General features: G+C 38.3%; 2 protein-coding genes and 1 long non-coding RNA gene across 5 annotated transcripts in view; 1 reads left to right on the top strand and 2 right to left on the bottom strand.

Moving 5' to 3' along the window:
• PTGES3L (prostaglandin E synthase 3 like) lies at positions 1 to 13,271 on the bottom strand. 3 transcript variants are annotated; one of them, XM_087894008.1, is made up of 7 exons: positions 13,182 to 13,271; positions 9,147 to 9,260; positions 8,347 to 8,413; positions 2,609 to 2,707; positions 1,577 to 1,666; positions 495 to 548; positions 1 to 226 (listed from the first exon to the last, which is right to left on the bottom strand). In XM_087894008.1, exons 1-7 carry the CDS (start codon positions 13,184 to 13,186, stop codon positions 215 to 217), a joined length of 441 nt encoding a protein of 146 aa, XP_087750134.1. In that variant the 5' UTR covers positions 13,187 to 13,271; the 3' UTR covers positions 1 to 214. The 3 variants fall into 3 exon arrangements, with proteins under 3 accessions (XP_087750134.1, XP_087750132.1, XP_087750133.1); XM_087894006.1 differs by lacking the exon at positions 13,182 to 13,271 and adding an exon at positions 12,251 to 12,367; XM_087894007.1 differs by lacking the exons at positions 1 to 226; positions 13,182 to 13,271 and adding an exon at positions 12,251 to 12,367 and having other exon boundaries at positions 483 to 548.
• RUNDC1 (RUN domain containing 1) overlaps positions 13,182 to 22,314 on the top strand; it is a 14,712-nt gene continuing 5,579 nt past the window's right edge. Inside the window, exons 1-3 of the mRNA XM_034416212.3 lie at positions 13,182 to 13,693; positions 20,125 to 20,283; positions 20,436 to 20,634. Of these exons, the coding sequence (XP_034272103.1) occupies positions 13,358 to 13,693; positions 20,125 to 20,283; positions 20,436 to 20,634 (694 nt within the window). The 5' untranslated portion in view covers positions 13,182 to 13,357. The remainder of the gene's footprint in view (positions 13,694 to 20,124; positions 20,284 to 20,435; positions 20,635 to 22,314) is intronic.
• LOC132711872 (uncharacterized) overlaps positions 20,836 to 22,314 on the bottom strand; it is a 9,002-nt gene continuing 7,523 nt past the window's right edge. The window contains exon 2 of the long non-coding RNA XR_009622591.2: positions 20,836 to 21,029. This is a non-coding gene — a long non-coding RNA (uncharacterized LOC132711872). The remainder of the gene's footprint in view (positions 21,030 to 22,314) is intronic.

Consider the following 22,314-nt stretch of genomic DNA (forward strand, 5'->3'; position numbering starts at 1 on the left):
TCTTGGGCCAAAGAGTTGTTTATTAAAGTCAACCAGAAAAATTACACTGCAATAATTTAACACTCCTTGAAAACAAATTCATTTGAAACACTTTGCCAGATCACACCTGCTTTCTTGTTCTAGGCCTTAGCCAGTATGTGGCCTAGTCCCATGTCACTGCTGACTGTAGCAGAAGTAAACTAAGGTAGCAGTCCAGTCAGAGAGATGTGCCCTTTCAGCTGTCATCCTAAAATTATTAAGCACATACAGAGAAAGATTAGTACTTTCATTGAGAGAGGAACATACTCCAAATTTATGAAATGAAATACTTTTAAAATGTATATATCAACTTCTGCAAGTTCTGGCACAGTGGCTTGAAATACTAGTGAAGCACAAGCCATATTCCATCCCAGCTCTCCAGCCATGTTAATTTATAAATCTGACAGACTGATAGTATGGAGTCAAGCAAGCAGAACTTCAGAAATAGTTAAAGATGCTTTTTCCTACATACTTACATCAAGATCATCCATGGCTGGGGGTGGACCTTTCTTAGTGACTTTTTGCATGAGCTGTAAGGGAGGGAAAAAGGGGATTAAAGTAAACAGTGCTGATATTTAATATTGAGAAATATGGAGGATATTCCTCCCCAAAGAATATAGCTAAATAATTAAGAGTTATTTACATGAAAAGGTTATTAAAATATCTACTATTATTTGTATTAGTCAATGAATAACAGTATTGAATCCAGCTAACTAGATTTATGTTATTCTACTATGCTCTGTAAAAAGAGGGCAGGTTAGCATATATAGAGAACCTTTTTTGAAATCTCAGAACTAGGGAAAGGTCAATATTCTTTTCTCTCTTATTAGAGTCTTTTATCTTTTGATTTTACCTTTTACCTTAATGTGAACATAAATTTACAATATTCAATACTTCATGTATAAATGGTGCATAAATAATGCAAGAATTTATGGCATGTATAATAATAGCAGCACAATCCTGCGGTCAACTTCTAACCGAATCGGACTGACATCATTTTCGTTCTTCTCAGTTGCCACACTATATCGGGGGGTGGGGGTTGGGGGTTGGAAGACATTGCCAGATGCAACACCGATCTTTTTTGTGGGAACCAAGGTCATCCCTGGATGAAGAAATGGGAGTGCTTAAGGAGCCTGCCAAGTAACTTAATTGGACAATGTGACCAGTGATACTGGGGAGGGGGTCATTTATTATTTTAATTATACTGAAATCCCAGGGAGTATTTAGAGTTGGTTTTGCATTTAAATGTGCCAATATGATGTATCCAATAAAGAAGTACTTTAAGGAAGATTCCTGCCTTGGAGTTCTGATTTTCTCGTTAGTCAAAACCTTGACACCTGCTTTGGTAAATGGTGTTTGTCTTGCTATTACTTGTGACATTGCCAAATAGAACCATTGCATTTTGTATAAATATAAAAGCCTCATCATTCCTACTGTCACTATTATTTAGGACTATAATTGTGATACAGAATAGCAACTTCTTGCTTTCTCACACTTCAGTTTTGTTGATTCAGATAAGTTTCAGAATTCTGCCTTGATATTTGATAATTGTGCTCACCTCTGCATATTGTTCAACCATGGCTGCTTCCACCTCTTCATCTCCTTCCCAGTCTCTCCAGTTATCAAAGTCCACTGAGAGCCATGCTGGCTGCAAATAAGATGAACAATTGCTTACAGCATGATCCATCTTTGCCCTTATTACTGTTATTAAAAGTAGCATTTAAAAACCAAATGATAAATAAAGCAATGGCGTTCTATTTTGTTCATCTTTTCAACCAAACAGGAAAAGAACTGGTATTAAATCAGAATATATTTTACCAAATCAGCTACTTTCAACTGGTATAAAATCTCAACTAAGTCATATTAACTGCCCCCTTTGACTAAAAATCAAAAAGACAAGACAAAAAAGTTTTCTATGGATACTGTTAAGCAAGCAGAACTTGGTCTTACTGATATCCACATTTAATACTGGGATTTGGTAATATAAGTAATCCTTGTTTAGCAACTGCCCACTTTTATGACCATTCATAGTGATGAAGAAGTAACTTTGCAACCAGTCCTCATATTTACAACTTTTGCAGGTCTATAAGGCAAAGGAAAGCTGAAGTAAGATCATAAGCAGAGTTATGTTTTGCCTTAGAGACCACTTCACTTAATAATAGCATTGTCAAGCCCAGGGGTCTGCAACCTTAAACACTTAAAGATCCATTTGGACCTATTTCCCATAGAAAAGAAAACACCGTGAAATAGGAAATCCCGTGCCTGACTATTTCCTGAGCAGCCACAAAACTAGCATATGTAGTTGAATGAAACATTCTGTTTTCTTCTGAAACTTTTCTTTTCTTGGATTTATCCATGGTTGGCCATTGGGGATTGAAAAGCTCATTAAATCGCATGCCAGCGGGTGTCGCACATTGGTGGTTGTGATGCATATTCTGAGTGACAGGGAGCAGCAGCAGAGGGGTGAAGGAGCCACAAGCGGCTCCAGAGCCGCAGGTTGCTGATCTTTGGTCAAGCCCAATTGTGGTTGCTAAACAAGGACTACATGTATTGGTTCCTAATTAACCAGGGAAGATTAAAGGTGTCCTACCTTGAAATCTTCTTTGGTGAGACGTGACCATGGCACTTTGTCCTTCCATTTGCGTGTAAAGAGTGTGATGGACCTGCCTGAACGTTTATTTTGGGAATCCTGAAAGTGATTACATTGTAGTAGAAAAATGTCTGAGTTTTAATCAGTTAATTCTTCTATAAGTAACTTGTAATTGCAATTACATTTAAGTTAAGTTAGTCCTATAAATACTGATGCAATCCACATTTGAGGGCCACATTTTTGCTCTTATTTGCTTTGGAAGGTTCTCTCCATCCACAATAGTCATGGTGATATCTTTGCTTGGAAATAGAATAAACAAGAAGCCTGAGGACATCCCTGAGCCTTTTTCCCATATAGTTTAAATATATTTTAAAACTGTGAAAAATGTTGTTTGTACATCAGATTTTTTGTCAATAATTGGGAAAGATATCTAATGGAGAAGGGGAAAGGCAGAGCAGTACAAATTTCAAAGACCAGAAAGTACTGTTTTTAGCCCATATTTACACTTGTTATGCTTATATAATCCAGCCAAATGGTTGATTTATCTATATACCAGTCCCAAGCCTAGATAAATGGGGAGAGTTACAAAAAGCAATGATGAACTACCTTGTAAAAAAATCTCACCAAAACACTTTATGGCAATAGCTCAACATGACTCATATATGGATACCAACATTATCCAGCGGGTTACTGGAGAAGAACATGAACAATTCCGGATCTGCGCACTTTCCGCCGTGCCCTCAAAACATTCCTGTTTCAGCAGGCCAGCCTGGCCTAACTTTCCCTTTATATTGCTTTTTGATTTTATTTTAAACTGGGATGTCTTGAATTATCTAGGACCAGAGTGTTTAGTATATTTTAATTGATTTTTTATTAACGTTTGTATTACATGTATTTTTATCGTTCGCTGTTCACCGCCCTGAGTCCCTTAGGAATACGGCGGTATATAAATTTAATAAATAAATAAATAAATAAATAAATAAATAAATAAATAAACAAACAAACAAGCTTTTAGTAGTCAGGGTCTTTATAATGTTGTTGGAGGAAAGCCTTCACGAAACCCAATAATTGAGGGTGCCCAAGATGAAAGGGATCATCTACACTCTACAAAGTTATATCAAATTGGAACATAGAATGCTAGAGGCATGTCCCTTGGGAAATTCAAAATTGTAAAAAGAGAAATGATTAGTGTGAACCTAGACATATTTGGTATCAGTGAGTTACACTGAGCAGTTAGTGGTCAATTCAAATCAGATAGTTTATGGTTTATTTTACTGGAAATAATATAAGATGAAAAGGAGTGGCATTCTCCATAAGCAAACAAATGGCTAAATATTTTGAGAATCACAGAGCATACCGTGATTGCGTAATATTTATCCAAATTGAGACAAGCCACTCAACATCACTATACTACAAATCTATGCCCCAACTGGAGACTCAAATGCTGATGAAATTCAGCTTTTCTACAGTGAGCTTCAAAGTGCTCTCAAGCAAATACAAAAAAAGAGAGACTTTTTTATATTATTGGTGATTTCAATGCAAAGGTAGGTCAAGGAGGAATTGCACGAATAGTAGGCAAGTTTGGGCTAGGTGAATGGAATGAAGCTGGCAATTGCCTAATGCAAATTGCCAGGAAAATGATTTCATCTCAACTCCATGAACATGTGGCTTATTCAACACAAGTAATATTTACACATGGACAGCACCAAATGGACAACATCTAAATCAGATAGACTTCATTTTATGCCAAAACACTGAAATGGTTCAGTTGTATCGTTAAGACACTTCCTGATTGTAATTCAGACCATCAGCTATTAGTGGCTAAACTGAACCTCAAAGTGTGCAAAGTGAAAAGGTAATTTCTCCCCAAAATTCATTGTGAACATCTCACCTATGTATGTCATAGAAGTTGTAAAGAGGGTTGACTTGCTGAATTTAGAAGGAAAAACCCGAATGGATAGTGATGAGATCTGAGGTATCATGGAAATTGTTTGGAAGTATGTGTCACATGAAAAGCCAAAGAGAACAAACAAGCAAAGCCAAAGGTAATAAGGATGAAGTTTAAAAACTGAATACAATTTTCCAATGTAAAGCCAGGAAAGACAAAAATAGGCAGTGGAAAAAGCAGTGTCAACATCTGGAAGAAGCTAAAAGGAAGGAAAGGAACATACTAAGATTGCCGTACTGAAAATGATGCAACCCCGATTTTCAGCAGACCAAGGAACTGTTAAAGACTGCAATGGGAATATACTAAGTGACCAGCAGAAGATCAAAACAGGTAGAAAGAATATATGGAAGGACTCTACAGATGACAAAGATGACAACCCAATTAATAAAGAACCAAACATCTTGAAAGAAGTAGAATGGGTCATGGAGAAATTGCCAAACTGGAAAGCCCCAGGTATCAATGGAATACGTGCAGAATTACTAAGACCAGTGGCAGTTAACATCATCACTGCTGTGTCAAGAGATATGGACTACATGTCAATGGCCTTAGAACTGGAAAAGATCTGTTTTTATCCAAGTTGAAAAGAAAGCAATGCTAGGGACTGCTTCAAATATTGCATCATTGTATTGATTTGTCATGCAAGCAAAATTCTGTTAAAAATCATTACATCATTAAATGTCATTAATCAAAAGTTACCTGATGTACATCTGGCTTTAAAAAGGGGCACGGCATTCAATATCACATTGCTAATATTAGATGGATTATGGAAAAAGTATGTGAATATCAAAAGGGGCTTTATGCTTTATTGATTACAAAAAAGCTTTCGATTGTGTAGAACACAATAAGCTATGGGCAGCTTTGCATGATCTTGGTGTCCCAACATACCTGATTCATCAGATCACTAATCAGGAAGCAATAGTGAGAATACTTTATGATGACACAGATTAGTTCAGAATCAGTAAGGGAGTTAGACAGGGATGTACCATGTTTCCCGAAAATAAGACCCTGTCTTATATTTTTTGGAACCCTGAAATAAGTGCTTGGCCTTATTTTCAGGGAGGTCTTATTATTTTGGGGCGCATGGAGCAACATGGGGTTCCTCTTGCCATCTTACCTGATTTCCAGCTCTGTATATTTTCAGGAAGGGCTTATTTTCGGGGGGAGGCTTATTTTAGCACATGCACTCAAAAGCCTGATTGGGCTTATTATCAGTCTTATTTTCAGGAAAACAGGGTAGTTTATCACCTTTTTTGTTCAATCTGTATGCTGAAATGACCATGCAGAAATTAGATCTGGAACTGCTTGATGCTGGAGTAAAGACTGAGAGAAGAACCATAAATAATTTGAGGTACACAGATGATACAACACTATTGGATGAAAATAAAGAAGATCTAGAAAATCAAAGATGAAAGTGAAAAAGACACAGGACTGAATCTTAACTTCAGGAAAACAAAGATAATGACAACAGACACAGATGGATATGAGACATTTAAAATCAACAAGGAGAATATTGAATTAATTCAAGAATTTATCTTCCTTGGGTCCAAAATTGTTCACGATGGCAGTTCTACTCCTGAAATCAGATGCAGGATAACCTTAGGCTGCACTGCAATAATTAACATGAATAAGATCTGGAAAAACAGAGATATTGATATAAATACAGAAAGCAAGCTAGTTAGAGCAATAGTCTTCCCTATAATGATGCATGTGTGTGAGAGAAGGACACTAAGAATGGCTGATCAAAGAATTGACACCTTTGAACTGTGTCACTGGCATAAATTATTGTGTACATATGGACAACCAGAGTAACTAACAGAGAGGTATTAAATCATATAACACCAGACAGATCACTAGAAACTAAAATCATAAGATTACATCTTATTTATTTTGGCCATGTCATGTGTGCAAATTCATTAGAGAAAGCGATGGTGCTAGAAATGGTATGGTAGAACAAGAAGAAGGGGCAAGCAAAGGACTCTCTGGCTTGATACCATCACAGCTGATACAAAGTTGAACATCGAAAGAAGCTGTGCTCGACAGGGTGGCATGGAGAGCACTTGCCTATAAAGTCATCAAGAGTCAGATACGACTAAATAGTTAAAACAAACATAACGTATTTACACATACCAGCCCAGTGATGCCCTCGACGTGATGGCCCGGTGCCTGGAAGCGGTACAGGTCTGGATGGGGAGGAACAGGCTTCAGCTCAACCCGACCAAGGCCGAGTGGCTGTGGATACCGGCATCGCGGACTGAACGAGAGGTTCCATCTCTGACTATAGGGAGTGAGGTGTTGCCCCCTGTAGACAGGACATGCAACTTGGGTGTCCTTCTGGATTCATGGCTGGGTTTGGAGGAGCATATAACAGCCGTGACCCAGGGGGGCGTTTGCCCAGGTTTGCCTGTTGCACCTGTTGCGCCCATACTTGGACCGTGATGCCCTATGCACAGTCAATCATGCTTTAGTCACCTCCCGGATTGACTACTGCAATACTCTCTACCTGGGGCTGCCCTTGAAGACCACTCGGAGGCTTCAGCTGGTGCAGAATGCGGCCGCGCGGGTTGTAATGGGAGGATCCTGATACTCCCATGTTACACCTCTCCTGCGCGACTTGCATTGGTTGCCGGTTGCCCTCCGGGTGAGATTCAAGGTGCTGGTGTTAACCTATAAAGCCCTTCATGGCTTAGGCCCAGGATATCTGTCGGACCACCTGCAACCAGCATCGACTTCCCATCGCCCGGTGCGTTCCCACAGAGAGAGCCTACTCAGGGTGCCGTCGGCTAGACAATGTTGGCTGGCGATCCCGAGGGGTAGAGCCTTCTCTGTGGCCGCGCCCACCCTTTGGAATCAACTTCCCGTGGGTCTTCGGCTAGCCCCCGACCTTCGTACCTTCCGCCGTGAGCTTAAGACCTGGCTGTTTAAATGCCCTAGCCAGGACCGATGGGGTCTACTGTTTTAAATTGGTTTTTAGTCTGTTTTTAGTCTGTTTTAAATTGTATTTGTTGGGATTGTTTCATTTGATGTGAGCCGTCCTGAGTCCTCTGGAGAGAGGGCGGCATATAAATCCAATAAATAATAATAATAATAATAATAATAATAATAATAATAATAATAATAATAATTATTATTATTATTATTATTATTATTTTCATTTAAGCAATACTACAGAAATAAAATATTGGTTAAAATAAACTCTTAAAATAGAGCTCAGCAAAAGGAAATAGTTGAGATATGCAGTGGTATAATCTCAAGGATGGATTCATTCTATTCTATTCAATACATTACTGAACAGTTGAGTCTACACCATAAAACAAAGAAGAGTAATGCTAAGATCATCACACCTATGATATTATACCACCGTTCTTTTTTAAAAAATCCCGTTCTTTACTGTCAGAGAAAACTGAGAAAATTTGAAACCTACCCACTTATAACTCCCATGAACAGAGCGGCCAAAAGGACAGAGCTAAGGTGGGTAGAGAGGCAAGTGGGAGTGTTAGTAGCAGATCTTTACTTATTGAGGCTCAGGCTGGGAGGGACCAGCTCAGAATAGCTTAGATTGTGGTGGTACTCTCTTAATGATCTGTAATTCTCAATTTAGGACCATAGTGGAGAGAGTTGGGATTGCTGTCATAAATATGTGCGGTCATATGACATCCTGCTTTATGACCACATCAATTTACAATATAAATTTCAATCCGAATTATGATCGTAAGTTGAAGGACTATCAATATCAAAGAAAAATAGATGTATTCTTTTATTTTAAGCTGGTCCCTTCCATTCAGCTGCTTACCTTGGAATTTACTCGGGCATAAAAGTGAATTTCGTTGTATATTTCAATGCCATCAGCATTCTTACAGCTGCAGAAACATACACAATAAATACTTATTTGAAATTCTCTCTTTTCACAAACGCTACTGCAGATAACTGGCTTAGTAAGCTAGCTATTACATGTTGCCTTCAATTTACAACCCTTCATTTAGTGACCATTCAAAGTTACAACAGCATTGAAAAAGTGACTTGGAATCATTCCTCGCATTTACAATTATCATGGCATTCCCAGGATTAGGGATCAAAATTTAACATGTATTTGGGCACTTGGCATGTATTAATGATAACTGTAGCATTCCAGATCATGTGATCGCTATTTGTGACCTTTCCAGCTGGTGACAAGCAAAGTCAGTGGGGGCAGCCAAATTTGTTTAATGACCATTGATTCACTTAACAATAGGCAAAGGAGTTTGCAAAATCAGGCGCAATCTACTTAACAACTGCATTGGGGAATTTCCCAATTGTGATTATAAGTCAAAGGCTACCTGCATATTATTTAAACATTACTAATTCACCTTCTGAAGGCATGTTTTCCATTTTTAGAGAAGAAAGCAGTTGTGTGAAGAATTAGACTAATTAATGATCATGTTTGAATGAGAATCAGAAAATCAACAAACTTATACAGTAACACAATGTATTTTTTTGTAGAAATGAGTTCCACAGGGTTCAATGGAAAATAAAAGCTAGCCATTTGTGTTTGCTTATTAATACCAACATTTATAGGGTTTTTTCCTCCTAAGATAGATAACTGTGTTTTCTTACCTGAATATTACCTTGTAATCATCAAGGTCCACTTTTACATCCCTGCTGTCTTCCACGCAGAATTCCAGAAATATGTATCGTGGACGGTCATACCATAGAGTTTTGGCTGGTTGTCTTAAGGAAACAAAAGAAGAATGCACACTGGGATGGTAAAAGTGTGAATGCCATCTCTCAAAAAAATATGGAATGTCAAGTTATTCCATATTATGGTTGGCTGCATAGATTAGACTGGATCTGGCACTTTTATCCAGATAGATCCATTCCAGTGATCTAGAGCAGGCAGATATTGTTTGACGGTGAAGAAAGTTAGCACCCACCCCCTCCTAGAATGAAATATTTTAGGAAATATTAAAAAGGCAGAATATTATATTTCCCTGGATGAGAAAAGGAGAAACATGCTTTAAAGACAAAGCAGCTCCCTGCCCCCCACTTCAGCTCCAGGATAATGGGGTTAAGACATGGCCCTTAGGATGTGATAGGTTTAGCCCTCTATCCATCTAGCAACACTCACTACATGGCACCTGGAAAGATTGCATCACTCAGCAAGATTCAACCAAGCCTGGGACCCAAGACAACCTACAAAGTTACCCTTGCATGACCGCATGTGAGTCTGACAACCAATCAGAATACATTTCTTACACAGGAATAGGAAGCTCCAAGGCGCAAGAGAGGGTATAAATCTCTCTCTCACACACCCATGTGCTCATTTTGCCCAGGACCTCAAGCCATGTGGTCCTGTCCACCATTAAACCATCTTTACAAATAGCCTCCATGTTTCCAATGTCTTTCTCCCCACTTGGAACTGAACCCAGATGGACATTTCTTCCAACAATTGTATTGAAGGTATTGTCACAGGATGTAAACTGTTCCAAGTGAACTGTCTTTTTCAGTTGATTGATGGTACTTCTAAACAGATATTGTCATAGGATGGAAGCAGTTCTGAGTAAAGCTGCCTTCTGCAATTGACTGATGGCAAATTTGTCAATGCCAATGATGTTCAAATGATACTCCTGTTGTTTTGGGATTGCACCCGCCACCTAATACCATTGATACTCTTTGCTTTCTATTGCCATAGTCACTCAACTTCTATTTGCAGGTCCTGTATTTTGTTATTTTCTCCAGTTCTCATCTATTCTCCTATCTCCAGATTCTGTCATGTCCACTATCTAGATTTTATTAGTATTATCTCATTTTTAACATATACCTCAAGGCAGTGAACATACTTAATACAGGTAGTCCTCAATTTACGACCACAATTGAGCCCCAAATTTATGTTGCTACGTGAGAAATTTGTTAAGTGAGTTTTGCCCCATTTTACTTGCCACATTTGTTAAGTGAATCACTGCAGTTCAGTTGTTAACTGAATCTGGCTTCCCAGTTGACTGTGCTTGATAGAAGGTTGCAAAAGGTGATCCCATGACCCTGGAACATTCATAAATGTGAGTCAGTTGACAAGCATCTGAATTTGATCATGTGACCACAGGGGTAGTGCAATGGTCATAAGTGTGAAAAATGATCATGTCACTTGTAACTTTACAACACAGTGCAATTGTAACTTTAAATGGTCACTAAGTGAATTGTTGTAAGTCAAGGACTATCTGCATTCCTGCCTTTTATTTTCCACACAACAATAACCTGAGGTGGGCTGGACTGAGAAAGAGTGGTTGACCCAAAGTTAACTAGGTAGTTTTTACGCCTAAGGGAGACCTAGAACTCCTAGTCTCCTAGTTTCTAAGCCATCATTGTAACTACTACACTAAACTGACAAATTATAATACAGAGAGTTTCATTTTAAATTATTATAAGGTACTGTATGCTTCATTTTTAATTCTGTTGATCTTGCAAGAATTTTATGATTCTTAAAACAGATATATGTAAATGCCATTATAAAGCTGCTTTATTTAGAACAGAACCATCTGATAGCTATTGATCTGTATAGCTCGATTGATGGAAGAACTACTCATAATGGTCACCACCAGGACCAAATATACTGTGAAAAAGATTCTCTTGCTAGGCATAGACTGGGTGAGGCTCATCAAATCTTTGCCTGAGGTTCAAAATGGCTTAATTCTAAAGTGGCTTCCACTCCCATGGTCAGCAGGACACAGATTACCTGTTAAAAGAATACTTTAAAAATTAGTAAACCGCCCAAATTAGTTACAGCATTAAACAAACCCCCATCAAGTGAAACTCCAGGAAAAACATGCGGAAGATTGGGTGTTGCAGATTGTGATGGTTGTTACTTGCTGGAATAATTGGCCTTGTATTGACCCTTTCAAATTATTTTCCTCCCAAAATAATTTTTCAATCTATAAAATATAGGATTGCATAGTTTGAAGGACTACATCGTTGTTTTTCTTCTAACAATGTTACTTAATGAACTTGTCTCCCTAAAGTTGTTTCCCTTATGAAGTTACAAATAGATGTTTATTTGTGTTTATGTGTGTGTGTGTATACCCAAGGGAATTATTGTGAGAAGTTTTATATCCAAATATATTTTATTCCTTATACTGTTTCAATCTTTCTTTAAAATATTAATACTGTAGACTCTACAATGATCTGTCTCCACTAGATAATTGACAGTCAAGTTGAAACTAAGTTAATCAACTAAAATTAGCAAATTTCCTCAAACCCCCAAATAAGTAACTCAGACCTAATCCACATATTAATTCACATATCATAACAGGAATGTTAGACTGAATTGATCATTGAACAAAGAGAGCTGCTTATTATTCTGTAAAATATCAATTATTTCTGTTTGCTCAGTTTGGAAAACGATACTAGGAGGATCACACAATGTAATATATAAGTGTGATTGGACACACAACGAATTTGTCTTGATGCATATGCTCTCAATGCACATAAAATAAAAGATATATAATTGAAAAGTTCTAACCAATTAAATGTTTACAGCTACAAATACATTTTAATACAGTGAATATTAAAGATCTGAGGAAGTAGGCTTCCTGCCCAAGCAGGCAAGACCATAGATTTTTATTCTGTTTTGAGGGGATCCAGAAGTTAGATCATCAAATCAGATCAGCTGGAAGAGAAAGACAGAATAAATCCTATCAAAGACCTGTCGTCAAACCACAAGCACTCACCTTGCCATGATGGCTGTCGTTTACTGTTTTCTGTGTCCCCCAACCTCTCTGCCCTTTCAGGCAGACAAGCTTATTTGATCCTCTTGGGCCAGGCGGAGCTAAATTCAGAGGCTCCCCCTCCCCAGTAGTTGCTGCCCAACACTCATTTCCAGAAATGTCCTGACACATTCCAGAATATATCATAGGTGCCATATATCTATTTTAAGTAGGTACTGTAATCACTTTGATGCTTATAGTTCAGTTGAAACAAAAACTTTCTTGGGTGTGCCAGTTTCAATAAGCTAATTTAAGAGTAATTATTTTTCATACTTCGGCAGAAATTTTTGAGGACCAATGTACATTTGTTTTCAGGATAAGGCACGTTTGCTTAAAGGGATTACGTTCAAGATTTCTGCTCAGTAAATCAATTCATTTTATTATAGAAACACACCAAGTTGCAACTTCTAATGTTTTAACTATGCTTGAAGAAAGCCTCCTTGAAAAAGACATTTCCAAATAAGTGTGAGATTGTTCTGCAAGTATAATGTCTGAATTCTAAACCTTATATAATTGCAACATAACTGTTAACTTTCGTTCGTATATAACTACACTCCCTTCCTTCGGAATAATCAGTATTATATATATTATGCAGTTAAGAAAATTCTAGTTAATCTCAGATGAAATATGTATCCTTTTTACTAATATAGCTACGCCCTTTTCTCCTCTACCCGGCGTTCAGATTTCAAACGAAGTCGCTGAAGTTTATTTTAGGCAATTGACCGTTATCTTGTTTTGTTTGCTGTTTAGAGGAGACTCACAAATCAGCCTCATTTTAATCAAACGTGTTATGCGAATTCAAATCTCTTGGTTAACTTAACACTTCAGTGTGTCGTGCGAATCCAGAAAAGTGATTTAAATAGCCCCGCCCCCTCCAGTCAATCATGGAACGTACATCATACGAACGCAGCCACGACGCTACTTGCATGTTCCTGCGCGCGTTAAAGAACTGAAGGCCATACCTACTTCCGTATGACGATTTTCTGTCGCTTCTCACAGGGCCGGAAATGACGTTTCATTTTGCCGGCCCGGTTCCCCGGTGACATTTTATAGTAGTGGTTAGCGGCGGCAATGGAGACTGCGGCAAGTCCCGGGGAGCGGTGGGCGCCGGTGGGCGCGGTAGCCGAGGTCCAAGCTGGAGAGGAAGAAGTCGGAGAGGAAATCGAAGCCGAACCGGGATCCCCGCGGGCACTTAGGGCGGAACGCCGCCGCCTTCACTCGGCTCTCCTGGCTTTGGCTTCGCACTTCGCACAGGTCCAGTTCCGGCTCCGGCAAGTGGCGCGTGCCGGCCCAGGGCAGCAGCAGCGTCTCCTCCGTGAGCTTGAGGAATTCGCTTTTCGCGGCTGCCCCGGCTCCGGCCTCGGCTTTGCCGCGGCGGCGGTGGACGGAGTGGGCAGCGACGCGAAGGTGAGCAGGAGCTGGAGGTCATTGATGCAGCCCTCCTCCGCTGTGATCTTTCAAAAATACATTCGGTAACTTCGTTGCCTAATAAATCTGATTTACTTCATATGCGATAGATATAAATCCGGAACCATCGGAGATAGTTGAATATTAAGCTGCTAAAAAGATTTCCTGGAGCTTGGCTCTGTGCAATGGGAAATTTACCCACCAGTGGAAAATATCCCAGTTACTTACAAGTTTTGATGTTGGTATTTAAAACCACAAAGTAGATTTTGAGTCCAATATTAAGGGAAACATTACATTAGTGAAGGATGCAACTGCTCTAGTCTTTCAGGAACAATCGGTTTCAGTCAGGGTGGATAAAAATCAATGATTTTTTTTAAAAAAATCAAAAAAATCAGATTTTTTTATTTAATTCGGATTTTTTTTATTTAAAACGGATTTTTTTAAATAAAATGCTTTTTGAGGAAAATATATTACCATCCAAAGGTTATTCCATCATGAAATAAATATTAGTTTTTTAATTATGTAGAATAAGGCTGTATATGTTTAATTTTTTTGGTAAATAAATTCCATTAATCCATTCACAATGTCATGCTCTTCCAGAGGTTTTTGTAAGATTATTGGGCAGTTTCTCTGCCTACAAGATATTATCACAGATGCTTGGTTTACTTTTGCAGTTCTCAAAACTGAATTTGACTCAGTAGAGATCACATGCCTCTTCTTCACAACAAAAATGTTATAACATGAACAGAGTTGAGAAAAAGACCTAAATCCTATTGTTCTACAAACCTATGAATACAGAATCAACCCCTTCAGTGCTAAGTTTCAAGAAGTTCAGTGAATAGAATAGAAACAATATTTTTCTGATTGTTTGGAGTGGAATAGATCTGCACAAGAAGAAAGTGAAACTAAGTGTGAGGAGGAAGGGGCAAGCAGAGAAGCAGTACAAAATGAAAGTGAAACTTTCTGAGCACAATACTGCACAGCCACAGACAGACAAGTCTTTGGATCTTTTTGTGTGTATGACCACCTGAGGTTTATCACATTCTTTCCTTGGAGGAAAAAACCTATAATGGCAGCAGGCTGTAAAAGAGACCCAGTTTGGCAATATTTTAATGAAGTTCCTTTACCTATCAGTAAGGCAGGCATGTGTGCAAACTGCAAACACTGCAACAAAGAAATGCAAGGCCTGGTGGCCCGAATGAGGCAACATCATGAGAAAGTGCTGTGATGAAGATGACCAAAAAAGCACATTTGAACAGGCAGGATCTTCAGGTTGGTAAACATTTTTATTGAATCATATTTCTAAAGACTGCCTTGAACTGTCATGTTTGAGCAAAATTATATTTCTAATTATTACTGCATGTTACTGTCATTTGGTACAGTTATGAAGAAAAGCAAATATTCCTTTTGGGGCAGTGCTGTGTACAATAAGCAGAAATTGTATAAACAATAAAATAACAGCATTGACTTTTTTGTTTAGGGGAATTCATGGATTCTGGAAACTATCCACCTTCAAGATCACCATCCTCCTGTTCTACAGTTTCAGAGATATCCATCCAGGATAATGTTTCATTAGCATCATCATCATCAAACACCCACAGCCACATATCACTATCACCTAAAAGAAAGAAAAAAACCCTTCCCTCCTGGAACCACCATAGATAAGTTTGTGATAAAAACTAGCAGATTAGAAAAAGAGTTAATTGATGAAAAAATTGCCCAGTTTGTTTATGCAACAAACTCTTCTTTCCGTCTGACTGAGAACCCACATTTCATTAATATGGTTCAGTCACTGAGACCAGGATACAGTCCACCCAGCAGAGCAGATGTTGCAGGGAAACTGCTGGATAAAGTGTATGACAGAGAAGTGGAGCAATGTGCAACAGCTCTGGAGGGTAGAATTGTTAACCTAAGTATTGACAGGTGGAGTAATGTCCACAATGATCCTATTGTATGTGCTTGTATAACAATAGAAGAAGGGAAAGTCTTCCTTGCACAAACGATACGTCAGGAAATGCACACACAGCAGAATACTTACAAGAAGTGGCAGTAAAAGCTATAATAACATGTGAACAAAAATTCAAATGTCTAGTACGCAGTTTGGTCACAGACAATGCTGCAAATGTATCCAAGATGAGAAGAAATTTAGAAGAGCAGGAAGGGAATACAAAGCTAATAACATATGGTTGCAGTGATTTGCTGCACCTCTTAGCCAAAGCTTAAGTGTTCCAGAAATAAAGACTAATGTTGAAATTGCTAAATACTTGCATAACAATCATTTTGCTGCAGCAGCTCTGAAAAGGATGGGTGAAACCAAGCTAACGCTCCCACAAGATGTTAGATGGAACTCTGTGGTAGACTGTTTTGAGCAGTATATGAAGAACTGGCCTATTCTGATGACTGTGAAGAAAATGGAGATAAAATAGATGGCACTGTCACAGCCAAAATCCTCAACATTGGGCTTAAGAGAAATGTTGAACATATGCTGAGCATCCTGAAACCCATCTCTGAAGCTTTAAACAAAATACAGAAAAATAGCTGTTTTATTGCTGATGCTGTTGAAATTTGGAAGGAACTGAGTGAACACTTAAAAACAGAACTACACATGGACAGAATTAAATTACAAGCATTAAAAAAACGAATGGGACAAGTACTGTCTCCAGCTCATTTTTTGGCAAATATTGTCAATATCTAGTATCAGGGTCAAAACTTAAGTGCTGAGGAAGAGGAGTTAGCTATGACATGGGTATCCAGCAATCATCCATCTGTAATGCCAACTATAATAAACTTCAAAGCTAAGGGGGAACCATTCAAGAAATATATGTTTGCTGAAGATATTTTAAAGAAAGTCACACCAGTGACCTGGTGGAAGTCACTTAAGCACTTGGATTTAGAGACTGTTCAAGTAATGATTTCACTTTTAACAGCAGTAGCTTCTTCTGCAGGCGTTGAAAGAATAGTCTCTTCCTTTGGACTCATTCATTCTAAATTGAGAAATCGTTTGGGACCCGATAAAGCAGGAAAGCTTGTTTTTCTTTTCCAGATTATGAACAAAGAAGATGATGAAGATGACGAGTGAGTTACAGAGGACAGTATTTAAGTTTTTCATGTGTAGGCTGGGCTGACAGTCTAAGTTTCTTAAAATACATATATATTGTTTAGCCAAATTAGTTAACAAACATGGATGTTTGTTTAAGCAAATAACATATGCTGTAATGTTATTGTTTCAGTTGAATAAATCTATTTAAATTGTTATTATTAAGGTAATGATTATTTTTCTCCTTCCTAAGTACAACAGAAAAGTTGTCCAAATATGAATGATTAACCTGTTAAACGGGGGATAAAAAAAACTAATATGAAAAGTTGTTATTCTAAAAATCTTCATCTACTTGCATATTAAAGTTATACCAGCAAGAATTAGTCTTTATGTAGAAAACTATGATTTAAATCAAGCCTTACTGACTAGTGATTTAAATCGTGATTTAAATCAGTTTGATTTAAATCAAATCCACCCTGGTTTCAGTCAAGCTATTGAAATCAACAGTTGAGAAGAGATTGTTACTACTGTATGATGTTCCTATAATCAACTGGCTGTCAAAAGACAGGATTTAGATTACTTTAAGATTTGGGCTCATTCTGCTTTTCCTGATCCTTGTGTTCAAATATAGTTGAAGTTTTATAAATTATTATAAAGCCACACTTGGAGTTTTCAAGTTTTGTATTGTCCAACAGACTTATAAGACTTTCTCTTTTCAGAATTCTTTTCATAAATAATACTTGAAGGTGTATTAGTCCACTTTGTTTTTATAACTTTGTGATTAGTAAATAAGGAAGTTTAGTAATATAAAATTACAAAAATTTCAAGCATTTTTATTATATGGCATTTGATTGAAGTATAATGGAGGAGCAGAAATATATAAATAGTATTCATACAACCAAGGCAGCATAAAGTTTGGAGTCTTCAGTATCATGCCAAATAATTTCTGCTAATCCATAACAAATTACTGTTATCACAAAGCAATTTATTTAATTAAATTTGATATATTGTCTTTGGTAGTCACTGGCAGTAGATACCAAAAGATTCCATATTTTGAACACCTTCCACATGGTAATGTGGAACATGTTGTACAGGTAGTCCTTATAATATACTATTCACAGTTATGATGATGATGAAAAAGTAATTTTATGTCTGGTTAATCTTTTAACTTTAAAGCTTTTCACAGCATAAAGCTAAGGAAAAGTGAAGACAGTTTATCAGTACAATTGTGGTTTTATTTAGTGATTGCTTAATGACCAAGTTGCCATTGCCAATTGTTACTTAGCAAGGACTACCTGTTCTATAATTTGTATGGGAATATAATTAGATCCCTTCTAAAAGAGTTCCTAGGTAGAAATGTTAAACAGCACATTAATTTTTTTCTGATATACCATGGAATTGTTGTTACCCAAGATATTGTAAATTTTGTCTAGCTGCTATGAGGCCACAGCAGTGAATACCAGTAGTCCTCATTAATGAGAACAATTGAGCCTGGAATTTGGATCATAAATTGTGGTTTGAAGCAGGTCACCATGCGGCATGACTTAAATCGTATCATAAAATGTGTGCCTGAAACTTCTCCAAGATCTAGAAAATCTTCTGAGGTTCTTGTACCATATCTTTTTTAAAAAAAATATTACAAGTAATCCTCGACTAACCAGTTGTTTAATGACTGTTTAAAGTTATGATGGCCTCAGAAAGAGTGCTTTATGATCTGCAAAACATTGTAAAGCTTTGCACTGTCATCCCCCCCTCCCTACATATGCACATTTGGGCACTTGGCAACCTCTTCACACTTACCAAGTGATCACGATTTGCAATCTTCTTTGCTGACTTCCATAGAAAGTCAATGAAACAGCAGGAAAGATTGCAAGCTGCTGTTGCCCATCAAAAGGACTCTCTCTCATCTTTGCTACCTGCTGAGTGTAGCAGAACTACTCTGCTGGACTGCAAAAATGGAACTCAGATGGTGGAGATCAAAGCTCCATTTCTGCAGCCCTGTAGAGGCATTCTTTTCTGCACATCGGGAGTGGGGTTGAAATCCATCTGCAGGCAGTTCTTTTGCTCCATCTGCTTAACAACTTTTCAGATCACTTAACAATAGCAACTGGGACTGCTAGGATTGTGGTCATTGAATGAAGCAGTCACATGGGCATTTCACTTAATGACTACTGTGCTCAACAACTGAGATTCCAATCCCAATTGTAGTCAAGTTAAGGACTACTTGTATTAAGTAGCCTGAGTGGCGCAGCAGACTAATGCTACTTCCAGCTGCCTGCAATTACTGCGAGTTCAATTCTCACCAGGCTCAAGGTTGACTCAGCCTTCCATCCTTTCTAAGGTAGGTAAAATGAGGACCCGGTTTCTGGGGGCAATAAGCTGACTTTGTATAAAGTATACAAAAGTATGAAGGCTATTGCTTAACGCATTGTAAGCCGCCCTGAATCTCTGGAGAAGGGCGGCATATATATATATATATATATATATATATATATATATATATATATATATATAAATATGTAAATGACTTTGCTTACCTAACAAGTGTCTGCTGTATTCTGCATCTCCTTATACTGTGTTTTCCCAAAAATAAGACCCTGTCTTATATTTTTTTGAACCCTGAAATAAGCGCTTGGCCTTATTTTGGGGGAGGTCTTATTATTTTGGGGTGCATGGAGCAAGATGGGGCTCCTCTTGCCGTCTTACCTGATTTCCAGCTCTGTGTTTAAATATTTTTGGGGAAGGCTTGTTTTCAGGGGGAGGCTTAGTTTAACGCAAGCGCTCAAAAGCCTGAGTGGGCTTATTATCAGGGGATGTCTTATTTTCAGGGAAACAGGGTACTTTTTATATGTTGAATTAGAAAGGCATATAAAGTGCCTGTCAGGAGAGTTTCTAGGTCATAACTGGAGGACATCTTTTTCCTATTGCCCTTTCCAGTGATGTAATCATTATGGATTCTCTTGAGACTAATGGACTGTGGACAGAAGTAAGAGCTGGAGAAAGATGCTCCAAAAGACTGTTGCAATTTCAATTCAAGGTTGATTGTTTTATGCAACGAGATAGCCATTAAGTCTGGACACACGTTTCTTTAAGAACTTTATTCTAATTTTACTCTTAAAGTCAATAGGAGTCTGATAGCACCTTTTCTGATTAACAATTATATAAAAAAGCATAGGCTTTTGGAAGTTGCAACTCATTTTATAAGCTGCATGGCCACTCTGAAGTTGATTAATTGAACTGCAGCCCCTGAAAGCTAATGCCTTTTAATAAAAAAAATTAATCAGAAAAGGTGCTATTAGATTCCTCTTAATTTTTTTTGCTCCCATTGACTAGCACAGCTCTCCTCCTACAATTACTGTACTGTGTACAATATGACCTTTTTTTCTTCATTCAGAATGAATATGAGAAGCAAGCACAGGTGGAAGCTAGAAAAGAGAAGCAACGAGAACTAATTCTGCAGCTTAAGGCACAGTTAGATGACTTGGAAACATTTGCCTACCAGGAGGGTAGCTATGATGCCTTGCCTCAGTCTATGGTCATGGAGAGACAGCAGGTAAGACTCATTGGTATATAGTCAGACATAATTTTCTTTTGCATATAAAGGGACACCTTTAACTGAGACATTTGATTTTTAAACATTTTGGGAAGAGAATCCTTAGCAAGGAGTGAGATTAACTCCTGATTTATTCCTGCTGTGCTTCACAGGTGATTATTGAGGAGCTAATCAAGAAATTGGACATGAACTTGAGTGAGGACATTGCCTTGCTGTCCCCAGAAGAGTTGCGTCAGCAGGTGGATGTTGCTGTGGCACAAATCATCAACCCAGCACGTGTAAAGGAACAGCTGGTGGATCAGTTGAAAACCCAGATCCGGGACCTTGAAATGTTTATCAATTTCATCCAGGGTCAGAAAATATACATATCTTGCATACTTGGTACAATACATGGGGTCAATTAGGAACCAGATCTGAAAGGGACTATGAAATGTATTGAATAATCTGAAGTTTTGGACTGAATTGTGATACCAAATTAATATAAATATTTAATTCATCTTAAGAAATTAAAAAGTATAACATTTTGTTCTTACCAAAATTAGCAGGAAAAGATGACAGATAAAGTTCTGTTTAATAATTTTTCAGTGGGGTTGGTTCTCCTATCATGCAGGAAAAATAAACAATTTCTGTAGAACCTGAATATCCTACAAAACTGATTATGGCATCAGCTTTCTTAGGCCAGAGTCCACTTCATCAGATCCTGTTGTTATCCATTTTCACAGATATATTAGGTTTTGTGATGTTGTCTGAAAAGATAAGAAGAACCTGGTCGTACCAAAATTTGTTACAAGTCTACTTATGTGGCTTGTTGAATGGTTATTTCTGATGGCTGTTTCTAAATAAGGCCCATGAAAGTGGGCTGTTGTTGTCTGGGAAGAAAAGTTGATCATTACTGATACTTAGAGTGATTTCAGTTATGAGCTCTTGCAGGATTTAATAACATTGGCCATCACAATAACAAGGATATACTCACTTCCACATCCAGTGTGATACTCGCTTTCAGTTGGCCTTCTGCATTCTTTCTGCATTAAAGATTTCCCCCTCAGAACGGGCTCGCAATTTGGGTGTCCTCCTAGACTCACAGCTAAGATTAGAGCAACATCTGACAGCTGTGGCTGGGGGGACCTTTGCACAAGTTCGCCTGGTACACCAATTGCGACCCTACTTGGATCGGGAGGCTCTCCTCACAGTCGCTCATGCCCTTGTCACCTCATGGTTAGATTATTGCAATGCGCTCTTCATGGGGCTACCCTTGAAAAGTGTTCTGAGACTACAGTTGGCCCAGAATGCAGCCGCATGAGCTATCGTGGGTGCATCTAGATACACCCACATTATACCAATTCTCCGTGAGCTGCACTGGCTCCTTGGTCTCCGGGCACAATTCAAGGTGTTGGTTATTACCTTTAAAGCCCTACATGGCTCAGGGCCAGGTTATCTTCGAGACCGCCTTCTACCACATAGCTCCCAGCGACCGGTAAGATCCCACAGAGTTGGTCTCCTCCGGGTCCCGTCAGCTAAACATTGTTGGCTGGTGGGCCCGCGAGGGAGGGCCTTCTCTGTGGCTGCCTCAGCTCTCTGGAACCAGTTACCTCCTGAGGTCCGGACCATCCCCACCCTATTGGCCTTCCTAAAAGCAGTGAAGACCTGGCTTTTCTGGCAGGCCTGGGGCCGTTGATCTTGCTGTTGCGATCTTGTGAGATCCGGCCATGAATGGTGTGAGTGAGTTTTAATGTTTTAGTTTTTAAATGTTTTTATAATGGTTTTTTTTTTAAAAAATGCATTGTAAACCGCTCTGAGTCTCCAGAGAAAGGCGGCATATAAATTGAATAAATAAATAAATAAATAAAATGAGAAAGAATAAAAATACAGAAATGTGATATCTGAAAAAGCAGTGTTTAGCAACAAATGTCACATGATTTCAGTTTTCTAGGAGGATGTTATAGACTATTGAAATCACTCAGTCCTTACAAATCTGTAAGACCTGACTCTTCTCCCTGGGTTAATGTTGATGGTGACCTTTGGGAGTTGTGG

Source organism: Pantherophis guttatus, chromosome 4 (assembly GCF_059756535.1).
Source record: "Pantherophis guttatus breed Tessera chromosome 4, ASM5975653v1, whole genome shotgun sequence".
Lineage (NCBI taxonomy): Eukaryota > Metazoa > Chordata > Lepidosauria > Squamata > Colubridae > Pantherophis > Pantherophis guttatus.